Source organism: Ostrinia furnacalis, unplaced genomic scaffold, assembly GCF_004193835.3.
Source record: "Ostrinia furnacalis isolate ACB-3 unplaced genomic scaffold, ASM419383v2 OfSCF4144, whole genome shotgun sequence".
Taxonomy (NCBI): Eukaryota; Metazoa; Arthropoda; class Insecta; order Lepidoptera; family Crambidae; genus Ostrinia; species Ostrinia furnacalis.
The window spans coordinates 176,041-190,223 of NW_021134383.1; the positions used below are offsets into that span (position 1 = coordinate 176,041).

At 41.6% G+C, this 14,183-nt stretch overlaps 2 protein-coding genes across 2 annotated transcripts; one reads left to right on the plus strand and one right to left on the minus strand.

The window, feature by feature from the left end:
* The first annotated feature begins 119 nt into the window (after positions 1-119).
* On the plus strand, positions 120-4,419 carry LOC114358911 (tRNA:m(4)X modification enzyme TRM13). Its single transcript, XM_028313076.1, has 8 exons — positions 120-338; positions 564-601; positions 819-1,009; positions 1,116-1,310; positions 1,459-1,944; positions 2,122-2,243; positions 2,342-2,468; positions 4,093-4,419. Exons 1-8 carry the CDS (start codon positions 186-188, stop codon positions 4,290-4,292), a joined length of 1,512 nt encoding a protein of 503 aa, XP_028168877.1. The 5' UTR covers positions 120-185; the 3' UTR covers positions 4,293-4,419.
* A 1,932-nt stretch (positions 4,420-6,351) lies between these two features.
* Positions 6,352-13,922, minus strand: ArfGAP3 (ADP-ribosylation factor GTPase activating protein 3). The gene is made up of 11 exons (XM_028313066.1): positions 13,816-13,922; positions 13,549-13,740; positions 13,225-13,356; positions 12,439-12,552; positions 11,368-11,481; positions 10,974-11,069; positions 10,347-10,483; positions 9,379-9,486; positions 8,555-8,822; positions 7,761-7,901; positions 6,352-6,964 (listed from the first exon to the last, which is right to left on the minus strand). Exons 1-11 carry the CDS (start codon positions 13,888-13,890, stop codon positions 6,863-6,865), a joined length of 1,479 nt encoding a protein of 492 aa, XP_028168867.1. The 5' UTR covers positions 13,891-13,922; the 3' UTR covers positions 6,352-6,862.
* Positions 13,923-14,183: the final 261 nt, after the last annotated feature.

A 14,183-nucleotide genomic window follows, 5' to 3' on the forward strand; every position in this document is an offset into this window, starting at 1 on the left:
AACATTATTTATATTTTATTGATTCACAGTTTAAAGTATTAATATAAATATTTAAAATAATGATAGTAAAAAAAATATATTTGAACAGCTGATTTATGACAGCTCACGTACGTCACCGATCTGCCATTGAAACGAAAATCATAACCTCAAAAACGTTTGTAAACAAACCACTAAAATCAATTAAAATGGAAAAACTCAAGATATCTCTGAATGAAGTACAATCGCCGCAATGTCAATACTTTGTCGTTCGAAAGAAAAGGCTATGCCGCATGACTGTTCGTCCGGGGCGGCAGTACTGCGGAGAGCATGAGCCAGAACCTAAACTTGACGATGGACAGGTAAAAAATTCTCTAGTTTCTAAAAGCTTTCGATGAAAATATATTCATTAAATGTCTGGGTATACTACTACCCACAATATAATTGGTCAAAGCTCTGATTTAAATCGTATCATAATTATAATAAGGTTTAACTTATACATAAATCATGGTACTATATGAACCATATGGATGTCTAAACTGTATCACTATTTTTTCCATTTTTATCATTTGTTTGTTTCCCTACAGGCTGATACTCGCATTCCATGCCCAAATGATCCCAAACAGTGAGTACACACTAAGCTACAGGCTAAAGCATTACATTATTCACCTATGTACCTAGCCCATGTAAATGCTTATCATATCTCTCTTATTGAAACGTCCCATTTAACTTTAACTGCAACTTGTTTGTGTTATTTATTATCACATGTAGATAATTTAAACTTAATTTATCAGTATGATGTGCNTGATGTGCAGTTGAAACAAAGTTACCCCTATTTACAGCACATGTTACATTAGCAAACTGCAGAAGCATCTATCCATTTGCAACGCGAGGCAGGGCGAACTACCACCGTATATAGTAAAAGGCATCAATGCAGGTTCTAGCTCTGAGGGATGTCCAAGGCCACTCCTCAGTGAAGTACCTAAGGAAATGATGGAGCAGCTAGTTGAGAAAGTTAACAGACTTTATGACAGTAAGTAGCTGACCAAAATGTTACTCTTGCTAGAGCTGCAGTAAACCTTTATTTTGAAACTAATAAGGAAGGCTAGACTTTTTCAAACCAAGAATCACATTTTCAGAGTACGTAAAGGACAATATATCAACAGTGGAAGAACAGCCCATCCACCCCATCGTGCTGGAGGACTACGAGCAGGGCGACCGCACAGAGAGCTCGCGGCGCCACCTGCAGCAGGCCTCCAGTCTGCTGCGGCTGGCCGAGCAGGAGGGCTTGGTCAGGGACAGGACCTGCTATGTGGAGCTGGGTGCAGGCAAAGGTTATTACAGTTTTGTAAAGGATTAGAATCATCATTATGATATTTATGTACACCTGTTTGACACTGGCTGTTATCCATGCTCCTGAGTTCCCACAATCCCAACCGACTTATATTGTTTTCCATATGGCAATTTGTGATTTTTCCCCAGGCCACATGTCGTACTATGCGTGGCGCGCGTGGTGCGAGCCGGTGTCGCGCGCCAGCGGCGTGCTGCTGGTGGACCGCGCCTCGCTGCGCCACAAGCGCGACAACAAGCTGCGCGACGTCGCCTACACCTCCGCCAGGAACCAGGCACAAGAGGCTTCCACTGAGGACACACTCCTTCCTACTGACAATAGCCAAAACCGAACTGTCTCAAGTTCATCTGAAACGACAGCCACTAGAGAAGAGCTCCCTGACAAATCTATACCAGAATCATCAAATGGAACGTCGCATGTCTTCAAACACAAAGCAGATCTCGCTAAGACGACGAATGGTGAAGTGTATGCAAACGCGAATGCAGAAACTTCTAGTACGGAAGCACCGATACGACTCAGAGCAGACTTAGCAGATCTGGCACTCGAGAAAGTTCCAGTGGTGCAAGAATGCGACGGGGTAGTTGGGTTTGCGAAACATCTTTGTGGTGCAGCTACTGGTGAGTGTTATTATCACAAGTACTTCTGTACTGTAAATGAAAGGGTTCGACCAGGTAACCTCTGTAGTTCAATAGCAGCAAGAGCACCACCATTGATCCAGTTGATTTTTTTAAGTATAATAGCATATTCCCTTTTCATGTTTCGTTCTTTCGTTGTACAGTGTAATTCTGTTTCAGACTTCGCACTGCGATGTATAACGTCGGAGGGGCTGGGGGACAAAACACAGGGAGTCGTGATCGCAACGTGCTGCCACCATCGCTGCGACCCCAACTCATTCTTCGGCCTTCAACACCTCTACGTTCGTATTCATTCGTTTGGTGGTTTGCTTTATAAATGCCACTCGACACTTGTACTGGTAATCTTCCGCCACGGATTACGATAAGACGTTGTTACCAGGAGATGGGCATCACGGCGGAGGAGCTGGGCGTGCTGCTGGGCGTGGTGTCGTGGGCCACGTGCGGCGACGGCCGCAGCCGCCAGCGCCGTCTTCAGGACGACCAGGCGGCAAACGGACAAGGTGAAGGTAATATAATTTCACAAATTAATATCGTCCAGCACTCGCCACTCAAGAACTTTCCTGCCCCAGCGGCCGTCAGCTCTACGAGCTATGTGTCCTGCCCACTGCCACAGTGCCACTTGATTTTAGCGATTCTGCGGGCTATGTCAGTCACTCTGGTTCTCCTACGGATCTCCTCATTTCTGATTCGATCACGCGGGAAACTTTGGGTGACCTTGAGCCTTCTTATGAGGCCTATAGTAAGCGACCACGTCTCAGATCCGCATACCATCACTAGCAACACACACTCGTCAAAGACTTTTGACTTGAGTGGCGATCACGAGCCGGAAGACGTAGCGTAGTAGGCAGGCCTCCCACTAGGTGGACCGACGATCTGGTGAAGGTCGCGGGAGGCGCCTGGATGCGAGCGGCGCAGGACCGGTCTTTGTGGAAATCCTTGGGGGAGGCCTCTGTCCAGCAGTGCACGTCTTTCGGCTGAAACGAACGAACGTCCAGCACATTAACCCTTAAATGTATGATTTTTTATTTAGTTATGAAAAAAATATTTCATTTAGATTTTTAGTCACAGATAGGGGGAAAAATAATAAAAAAAATCGTAGTACGAAAAAAAAGTATATTTTTGAAAATTAACAGTATGTAGCCAAATGTCTACACCATGCGTTTGTATGCCGTAAAATTGTTCTATGGTTTGTTTATTTGGCTTTTTTTTTCAGCATGTTTGGCTCGCTATCTGAAAAGGAAATTGAGGCAGCTCTTGCTGCTTTAAATGATGGTGCAGTCTCAGAAGATGATGAAAATTTAGATGATGATAACATCGATTATTACCCAAACGTACGGGATTTGTTGCATGATCAGGATGAGGAGTAGATAGATCATAATCTACCCTTGGAACATAACGAAGACCCTGGAACATAACCCTCCCATAGTCTATGAAGAGGAGCATATATTAGATCAGATCTTCGTTATGTTCCAAGGGTAGATTATGATCTATGGACTCCTCATCCAGAGCATGCAATAAATCCCGTACGTTTGGGTAAAAATCGATATTATCATCATCTAAATTTTCATCATCTTCTGAGACTGCACCATCATTTAAAGCAGCAAGAGCTGCCTCAATTTCCTTTTCAGATAGCGAGCTAAACATGCTGAAAAGTAAAGCCAAATGAGCAAACCATAGAACAATTTTATGGCATAAACGCATGGTGTAGACATTTGGCTACATACACAAAAATCAAGTCGAAGGCACATTCGGGATAGATTACCAAAAAATAAGCTATAATAATGAATTCTTACATTATTTCTAACACGTATGTATTTTTTTCCAATCGTTTTAGCAATTAATTCTCACTGAATCCGAAATTCAAATACCACAAATTTTAACACTACCAATTTTTTCTCTTTCGCAATCGCTACGTCAAATATCGGTTAATTTTTTTTCAAATCTACCTTCATTTGCGTTTTTTTCATTTTTATTATGATGTTTTCTATGATATTAGCGTACGTTCAGAAACGCTTATATAATGTGTTACTTTTTATAATTAAAAAAGTACTTCGTAGACATATGGCAACACTATGCATTTAAGGGTTAAGTTTTCGCACCATTCTAAACTATGACGTTTTTTGCCAGCAGGCGAGGTGCTCGAGACGAAAGGCTACAAGCTGCCGCAAGCGGTCCGCGAGAGCGTGGGGCGGCGCGCCAAGGCGCTGCTGGACTGGAGCCGCGCGCGGCGCCTGCGCGCGCTCGGGCTGCCCGCCGCGCTGCGCCGCTACGTGCCCGCCGCCGCCTCGCCCGAGAACATCGCCATCGTCGCCGTGCGCCGCGCGAGATAATAACCCAAGCCACTATTCTGAAGAGTAGACCAAGAACGGATGGATGTAAACGGTGTAAAGCCTAGTCCGTGAGCACGTAGAATTTTGTCCAATGACCCCAAGCTACCCATCCTTATCGCTCGCGCGTAATTATGTTGCTGTCGCGCTCGCACACTCACTGCGGGCGCCCGTCGCACAGTCGCGACAGCAATATAATTACGCGCGAGCGATAAGGATGGGTAGCTTGGACAAAATTCTACGTGCTCACGGACCAGGCTTTAGTCCCTAAAACAATAGGATTACAATTTTTTTATTATTTATTTACAATATGCTGCTCGATAGTAATCATAGTATCGAATGATTAAATCAAGGACTTTTCGAATTATAAACTTTATAATTAACTAAATAAATAGCAGTGACCAGCTTCATTCTCAATCCTAACTACTCTACTCAGGCATTTTATTAATTACTATTACTACTCGTATTAAGTATTTCAATTAAGAAGTATTTTGTGACTTTACATACTCAATATAAAATATCTCATTTAATGGGCAAGGCAATATTTATTTATTTAAGTTTGTTATTTATTAATAATATACCTAGATCTACGGATAAGTATTAAATAAGGATATTGTATTTTATTATTTCGTGAATTCTTATTATTTTGAAGTTTGAGGATACGTGAGTCTCGAAATTGTCCTTAGAAATGAGATTCAAATAAAACGATTGTATGCAAATATAGTTTTGTATATTTATATCAATAATTAAAATCTAAAAACAAAACTCAATTATTTTGATTTATACAAACGTCGGATCAGCGGAAATGCCCTATACTGCTTACACTCGCGTGAACAGCAAATACTAAATACAATAATTTTATGACAAACTAAAAAATATAAGATCGTCGACCGCCTACTGCTGGTTGCAGTCTGACGACACGTCGAACTAGTAGTGACAAATGTTTATTGATAACATCGATTAGGGGCTAAGTAGTGGTAACAACAATTCGAAATTATTGTATCCAGCTAAACGTATCCTACTTACGGGCTAGGTGTTGCCGGCCGGACTCTGGTGCCTATTCTTTTTGGCAGCTTAAGGACATAGGGCTGGAGCCCATCATAATTCCTGACAAACTCTTATCACTTTGTAGACTGATATTAATTCATAGCTACAGCAGCTACAGTTAAATTTTAGGTGAACGTTGAACTTTGTAAGAATTCTGTCACCAAAGCCACAGCCGTCAAAGTACATAAACTCTTCTAAGACTTAACTAAAGCAATAAAAATAAATTCTTCCAGCGAGCATAGATACGCGAATGCGCCTACAGGCCCACTTCGAGAACAATACTCTAAATCAACATCAACTTATGTAACAAATGTTTTAACACAACTTAGCTATACAAATACACAAAATAAATATAATCTATTCAATTTAAATGCTCCGCGGCGATCGTTGCGGCGAGGTATGTCGAATGTACAAGCGAAAAGGGAATTTGTGCGCAACTCGCCAATCGTATAATCAAAGGGCGTTTTCAGGCGGCAATACTGGTCATCACTATTAACAAGTTTGATTATACGCCGAAGACTACCTCGATTGTAAACGCCCTAAGGAATGCTAAATAGTTTCGACCTTCCCCGTCGACAGGCGCGGATCCAGCTCTCAAAAAAGGTTGTGGGCACAGCCACCAAAAATTAGCAAAGTGAGAGTTAGACCACTACATGCCCGGACATTACATGCCTATCGAACTTATCAATAGATCATAATTAAAACAAGCAAATTAGGGTTGTGGGCATGCCCACACTGCCCACAACGGTGGATCCGCGCCTGCCCGTCGAAGAGTATCAGATACAAATAAAGAATAACCACTATAAATGTTCTATAAGGAAAATGATGCAATTGTTCATATAGAGAGTGCAGGAGCAGTAGCCTGCTAATCGATATAAATTCTTTATATTACAATATTTACAGTACACAATCCCTAGACAAAACTCGTGGTATACCTACTGTATTAATTGATTGGTTATGTCAGCTGATAATTATTATTTATCGTTGTTCGGGTGATACTGACGATTTGTTAGGAGGATATTATCATTGCAGTAGATTTTATTACAAGCCGAATGTGAAATATTATACCAAGTTATTAGTGAGCAAGTTATCTAACATTATAAATATACTAAATGTAAAATTATGCCATAGTATTAGGATAATTATCGTTTCTAGTGAATAGTAACAATATTGCATTACACACATTTGCTTCAAAGTCAGCTGCTGNCGCTGCTGTAATAATTTTATTTAACAAGTGATATTTATAAATGGACATAAATGTATTTAATACTCAAAAACATCAATCGTATTATTGCACTAATGTAAATTGGGCAATTTCCACATACACTTTCTTCGAGAAGAAAAATACTAAACGGAGGTAACGGGCACACATCGACCTGTAAACTTCCGAAAACATTTATAAAGTCGGGCTATCATGTTAGGTTTGTTTATTTTTTGTTTCGATTGAGATGTAACGATGACAGTCGCAGCGTTCGTGTTATCTACATGTCCCCGGCGGCCGGCGACGGCGGCGCGGGCGGCGGCGGTCAGTAGCCGTAGCGCTCCTGGATGGACGACACCACGCCGTTGGCCAGCGACGACAGGCGGCCCGCCACGCGCGTCACGCCCGCGCGCACCGACTCGCGCACCTGAAGGGACAACCGAGACGTTTCAAATAAACAAAAGAACATCAATTAGGGATCATAGGCGTCAGGGCGGTGGCGGATTTACCAGCAGGCCGAGTGGGAAAAAGCCTAGGGCGGCAGATTTAGCTCATAATTATTTTTTACACACACTTAGACTTACGAGACTATTCCCACCTCTCGTTCCCACCGCTGCAACTCCTGTGTAGCCTAGCCAGGATCTACGGCTTGATTGCCAATAGTGCCAATAGAAACTCAACCAGTGAAGGTCAAGTTTGTCCCGGAGAAAAGTTAAACAGTCATCGGAAACAGGCGCGGATCCACCGTTGTGGGCACTGTGGGCATGCCCACAACCCTAATTTGCTTGTTTTAATTATGATCTATTGATAAGTTCGATAGGCATGTAATGTCCGGGCATGTAGTGGTCTAACTCTCACTTTGCAAATTTTTGGTGGCTGTGCCCACAACCTTTTTTGAGAGCTGGATCCGCGCCTGATCGGAAAGAAATTAAAGAAAACATAGGAGGAGTTCGAAGTTCAGATTTGATTTCAAATGAAACTAGACTAATGGAGTTGACACTGGCGTCCGAGAGTTTACGCCCGTATTCACAAACATTACTCTGGGGTCTCACAGTGCGCATGGTCGCACAGGGTCACAGACGAACCTATCACAAAACTCTATTCGACGGCGCTGTGCGTTCGATTTGCTGCTTCACTTAAGCAAACATCGTTTGTGAATACGGGGGTTAGGCTATCAGAACTACTGAGTATAAAGAAGGATGTAACAACAAAAGGCTGCGTACCTCGTCGAGGTCGGGCGCGGAGACGGAGAAGGCGTTGGCGGCGGGCGGCGCGGCGTCGCGGCGCCCGAAGTACTCCGCCGACGAGATGCTGGAGCTGCCCTGGAAGCGCGACAGGTTCGCGTCGCGCTCGAAGCGGTTGTCCTGCGAACGATGGCACATGTCATACGTCATCGTCATCGCTTCAAACTATAAACTTGACATCGTAGAAACGAGTCCATCGTTAATTTGTTGACTTTCAAACACGCACAGTAGGCCTAAGACGCGCACCGTGATAACTTTTATCGACGTCAAAATGTATGGGCAAAATCGACAAAATGGCGTGATAACCGCTTATCGCGGCGCGCATCTTAGGCCTACAGATTTGAAAATTGTTGAAAATTTAATGTTGTCTCATTTTTGATGTGTTATTAAATAATTTTGTCAACTACGAAGTTAAGGGGTCGACAATTGCCTGTATTGCGGCTCAGGGTTTGAATGTTTGGATTAAAAGAGTTTGTATGTTAAAAATATAGTTCTATTCAATGTTCCACAGTAATGTTAAAAATGTTAAAGGTATGTTAAAATGTTATGTTAAAATGTTAAAAATGTTCTGAGCGCACCCGGTCGCGATGGTTCCGTGATTTGCACTAATTAGTTATTTGAGGTAAAATCGATGCATCGCGAACGAGTGCGCTGATTCAGTTTGTTCGGTCATATTACACCGAACATCCTGAATCGTTTAGAGAAAAGGATCGTACGGCCGTGCCACTTTTTTGTACGACTCGGCGGAGACAACAAAATCGAAACAGACTCACATTCTCCCCGAAGAACTGTGCGGAGCTGATGGCCTTAGCGGAACCGAACTTCTTGACGGCGGAGTCATCCTCGACGGGCTCCGGGCGGCGCGAGCGCTGCGGCTTGGCGGGCGCGGGCGCGGGCGCGGGCGCGGGCTCGGCCGAGAACATGGTGTGCAGCGCGCGCGTCGGCTCCGGCTCGATGTTCTCCCACGACGACGACAGCGCGCGCGGCGGGCCCTCGCCCAGCAGCGAGTCCAGGCCGCGGTTGTTGCTGTATGGCTCGTTTCTGGCGACGAATCAAACGATTATACAGGGTGGAATTTTGTAATGCCACCTGGAGGGAAAGTACTCTTAATATTAAAGATAGAAATTTTTTCTCAAAGAAAACATTCCTTTATTTTTGAAAAGAAATAAAACTGCATTCAAAGATTTCCAAAAATTTTCTTGCCACACCCGAGAATCGAACCAACTAAAATGTGTTAAAAATTACACCCTATATTTTTATTACATCGATCGTTAGGGTCAAGTATAAGGATGAAATCTATCTAACAAACTTAATAAATCAAATGAAAGGAAAACCATGAAATCTTAAATTATCTTAATTATGTTACAGAAAATTGCATGGTATGGTAGTGAATTTTCGAAAAATTTTCGAAAATCTTTGAATGCAGTTCCCTTTCTTTTCAAAAATAAAGGAATGTTTTCTTTCAGTAAAAGTTTCTACCTGCAGTATTAAGAGTACTTTCCCTCCAGGTGGCATTACAAAATTCCACCCTGTATTCCATGAGCTCTGAATAGATATATCTTTTCACAAAAAAAAGTGTTTTCATCCAGAATCGCACCTGATCATGGTGAACGCGGAGTTGAAGTCGTCGGCGTCGTGCGTGCGCGTCGGCGCGCCCTCCTGCTCGATCGTAGTCATATCTGACGCCGCCGAGTGCGACACGCCGCTGCGCAAAAGTAAAACAAAAACGCGTTGAAATTACCCGTTAAAATAAATATTGGAAGTACAGTCAGAAGCGAAAGTAAGATATCGTCGACATATTAGCAAAAGTGAATACCGACATTGACTGAGTTTCTTGCGCTGCTTCTTCTCAGCACTGGCCCATTTATTGTCCCGAAGCAGTGGTAGGGTTAATATTGGGACGTGTAAAAGCGCTTTTTTAAAGCCTATTTGCAAAAATAAATGAATTTTATGAATTTTTATTTTTATTGAATCGTGTATTACTTTATCGTCTCTCGTCATGTCTGTGAACAGGCGCTGCTTTCGGGGACTGGTCAATCCAATTTATTCAAATTTATGTATGCGAGTCATTTCTACTAGTATCTTAATCTGTAAGTCTAGTTATTAGTACGTCACTACCTTGTTTAATATACCACGCAATTTTGTATACCCATTCTTATAAGATACACCATACTTAATTTAAATAAGATTGTAATTTTTAAGTGTACATGTTGTAATGTAACAATGTTGGTAGACCTAATAAATAAATAAATACAAGAATGCATGGTAAATTCAGTGAACTGCTCCTGAATCGAATGTACCTACTACTGCTATTTCTATTTATTTATATTAACCGGCAGACAGTGGTGACTGAGTTTGTTGCGGCGCTTCTTCTCAGCACTTGCCAAATGTTGGTCTCGAAGCGCTGGTAGGGTAAAAAGAGTATGAGACATGTAGAGGCTCCTTAAGAGCAAAATAACGATTTGTAAGAACTATTTATTAGTCTAAACAAATAAAGAAATTTTGACTTTGACTTTGACTGTCTGTTCGTGTCATGTCCCGTCATGTGTGTGCGTGAGTACGTACGAGCGGGCGGCGCGGCTGGCGGCGGCGATGCCGAGGCGGTCGGAGTGGCGCGCGCGGTCGTCGCGGTACTGCAGCCGCAGCGACGCCACCTCCTGCTCCACCGACTCGATCGTCGCCGTGCTCTCGGCCGCCTTCGCCTAGTATATACGAAACACGAAAAATGTTACTAAAGCCTGGTCCGTGAGCACGTAGAATCCCGTCCAATGACCCCGAGCTGCCCATCCTTGTCGCTCGCGCGTAATTATGTTGCTGTCGCGCTCGCACACTCACTGCGGGCGTCACTGCACAGTCGCGACAGCAATATAATTACGCGCGAGGGATAAGGATGGGCAGCTTGGGGTCGTTGGACGGGATTTTACGTGCTCACGGACCATGCTTTATACTCAGAAAATTTTGACCAATTTACTACGCTAAATGGTCACATTAAAAGGATGCCATATGAAATAAACTCATCGAAATAAATCCAAACATTGATCGAAACTTCACTTCACATTATTGAAGGCGAAAAACTATGACGTATGTAAAAATGTGTTGCGTGCTCCGAGAAACCAGTTGTACAAACGATGTCTTAATGTTTCAATAATGATAATTTAATTAATATTGTGATTGAAGTAAACAATCGCTCACCTCCATTTTGAGTTTTTCAGCCATGATGGCCTCGCGTTCAATGTCCTCGAAATTAGCCGCCACTTTAGTCGCGCCGAGACCTTTCCGTACACCCAGCTAACAAAAGATAATTGAACTATTTTAAAATGCTGCGATATTTTATGTTAGCTGTAAAAAAGTACTAAATTTTTTAATAACGATACAGTGTGTATTTTTTTAATGCATAACAAGGCAGGTATTTGACCACAATCGCACCTGATGTTAAGTGAAATGCAGTCTAGGGTGGTACATATCTGCCCTGTAAGTGCCTATTCACTCTCGCCTTGAAAAGGCCCGGATTATAGTTTTCGGGAAAGACAGCAGCAGGCAACGAATTCCAGTCCCTAGCATTTAAAGAAAAAGAATAGTTTCGTACCCCTTGCCGCTTGCCCTGCGGCCGGCGGGCGGCGGCGGCGGCTGGGCGCGCGGCGTCGGCGGGCGCGCCCCACAACCGCGCCTCCGAGCTCAGCTCCTCTTTCACGGGCGGCGCCTGCGCACGATTTATTGTTTTAAGCATTGCAGACTACTACACTACACAAAAAATCTATTTACGTCAATAAGTTTTATAAGTTAACAACTGGATAACCTGCATTCTGCTCATTGATAATGTACATTCATTATGCACAATTAGTATTAAGTTGTATTTAATTAGCAGCATCAAAATATTTCCATTTACAGAGCAAACCAATTAAACAAGAAGTTGCACACATATTAACAATATTGTATTTTCAAGCTTAAGATCCCTTATATTTTCATTTCGCCTAAGAAAAGAACCAATCAAACAGAAAAGCTACAATTTTGTTAAACGGCTGGTAAAAAAAAATCCTATCTAAATGAAGCTATCATTTATGCATTTAAGCTTTGCTAGCTAAAACAACAGCTTCATTATCAATATTATAAAGAAATATTAAAATGATGTGTTATCTCAAAAACAAAACAGCAAATAAAAGTTAAAACCATTAGAGAAATCAATAAATGCAGTCACATAGTTGTTATCACACTGTTATTATCAGTGACTAAAGGAATATAGGAGCTATGACTATGACTCAACACACATCAAACTATGTTTGCAATTATGTAAGCAATTTGCAGTGATATGACTGATCATGTAAAGATGTGGAATACGCAAGAATTCCAAACGAAATAATAATATAGTTACCTTTACAAGTTTGAAAGACAAAAATTCAAAACAATATCTGTAAAACATTGAAATGGTCAACTGTGTTAAATTTTGATGTATAAAATTCCATGGATTATTTTTTATTAAATAATCCTTACATTACACAATTTGGTAACTATTATTATAAGTGTACACATATCCAGAAAAGTCTGCCATTATTACTTTTTTACTGCAATCTTTTTAGCATTAAGCATCTTTTAAGACGTTTCTGGTCATGTGTATGTAAAGTGAGTATGTTATGGAGCCCGTGCCGGCGTGGGCGGGTACCTGCGAGGCAAGCCCGTGCGAGTTAGCATGCGGCGCGTCACCGTGCTCCGCGAACCAGTCTACCTCGGCCTCCTTGCTCTCCTTGGGCTCCGGGGCTGCCGGCTCCAGGTGAAGCTGAAACATTTCCATTCTTAAAACATCTTCCAAATGAGGTTTTTCTAGTGATACCACTTTAAACCTTATAGTAGAGAAAAAAACATTAATCAGCAGATCTAGTTATGGACTTGTAAAGAGATTGTGCTTTTAGGGTGAGTTGCACCATCTTACTTTAAAACGTCAAGTCTGTCAAACTCCATACAAAAACACCAGCTATTCATTACAGTTATAGTAAGTTGGTGCATCTCAGCCTCAAATTTTACAAAAGATTAAAGACATTATGAAAGTTTTATGAACATAAAACAAGAAATAAATAAAGGAAGAAAAAGCACTTTAGCTATTAATATCACACAAGAGTTAACTTGTTGACTTACACATGTTGCCTCTTCCTAAAATTTAAGAAACATAATAGTTAACAATGCCTAGTGTGGAGGTCTGTCTTTTAGTTATTGTATTGTTTGATTCTGGCAATAAATATTTTCATTTTCATTTTTTCATTTTCATTGAAATATAGCATAAATTCAGAAACAATTATTAACAATACACACACTGATAACACCTCAGATCCTATGCTAGATCCAGGTTTGGTATTAGTAAAATAAATAATTATAGAATTGTCATTCTCCACCACCATTTTTATAAATTTTCTTGGCAGCTCTGGTGTTACTTGAAAGTGAAATAAGCACCCACCTTAGTGCCGTAAGTCTTCATGGCGTGGTCGGACAGGGCGCTGAGCTTGTCGCGGTACATCTGCGCCACGCGCGAGCTGTACTTCTGCCGCGCGTCCTCCGTCGCCAGCCCGTGGGTCCGGAAGAACTGAGTCTGACGGAACAGACATCATGCTAGTAGAAGTCTTATCAACTAGTAGACTGCAGTAGAGATTAAGTATATAAAATCAATAGACTTGCCAATTATCTAATAAACCAGAATATCATTACAAAATCCTTTTGTCACTAATCTATGCCTTTTGTAGAAAATTCAGATAGCTAAAATGTTTGACATGAGGTAGCATACCGCATTTACATTCCCGCCAAGCTGCATGTTCCTGAGCTGCTTCCATGTCCAGTTAGTGTCAAGTTGTGTTGAGCGCACAAACGTTAGATGCACCCCGAGACTCCTGTGCACCGCAGAACAGTCCAAACAGATGAACACCCCGTACGTCACCGACGACCACGTAGGGTTCTTCGCGTTGCAGTCGAAACATACCTACAACAAAGCCCACCATAATAACAATAACTGAAAACCTATAGAGAACTAATTAAACCACAAAATAGCACGTACTTTATTTGCTGGAATAGCTCGTAGTCTTTGAAAAATTGACTCAATATCGCTTTTACTTGGCCCAGAGTCAGCCATTTTCGACGTGTTGTCACACAAATGTCAAAATCAAAAATTGACGACTGATTTAAAAAAAATAGGGTGGCGGGCAAACAAATAAACAAAATGAATAATAATGAATGAAGTTTTACATATCAATTACTTTTTAATTTAATTCAATTTAATAAATTTAAACAAATGGAAACTTATCGTTTAAATACTTTAATTCCTAATTTTACTAATATTTTTTTCTCTTTTTCTAATACCATACCCACAGATATGGATTAGAGACCATACCACTCTATGTAATCTGTGCCCATGGTCGTCTGTCT

Bases quoted from the DNA above. Each gene is read 5' to 3' on its own strand.
- LOC114358911 (XM_028313076.1), top strand. From the start codon at position 186: ATGGAAAAACTCAAGATATCTCTGAATGAAGTACAATCGCCGCAATGT. The intron at 1,010-1,115 runs GTAAGTAGCTGA...TCACATTTTCAG, and splicing joins AGTTAACAGACTTTATGACA to AGTACGTAAAGGACAATATA. The intron at 2,469-4,092 runs GTAATATAATTT...TTTTGCCAGCAG, and splicing joins GGCAAACGGACAAGGTGAAG to GCGAGGTGCTCGAGACGAAA.
- ArfGAP3 (XM_028313066.1), bottom strand. From the start codon at position 13,890: ATGGCTGACTCTGGGCCAAGTAAAAGCGATATTGAGTCAATTTTTCAA. The intron at 13,357-13,548 runs GTATGCTACCTC...CTGTTCCGTCAG, and splicing joins TTGGCGGGAATGTAAATGCG to ACTCAGTTCTTCCGGACCCA. The intron at 6,965-7,760 runs GTACGCAGCCTT...TTGTCCCTTCAG, and splicing joins CCGCGCCCGACCTCGACGAG to GTGCGCGAGTCGGTGCGCGC.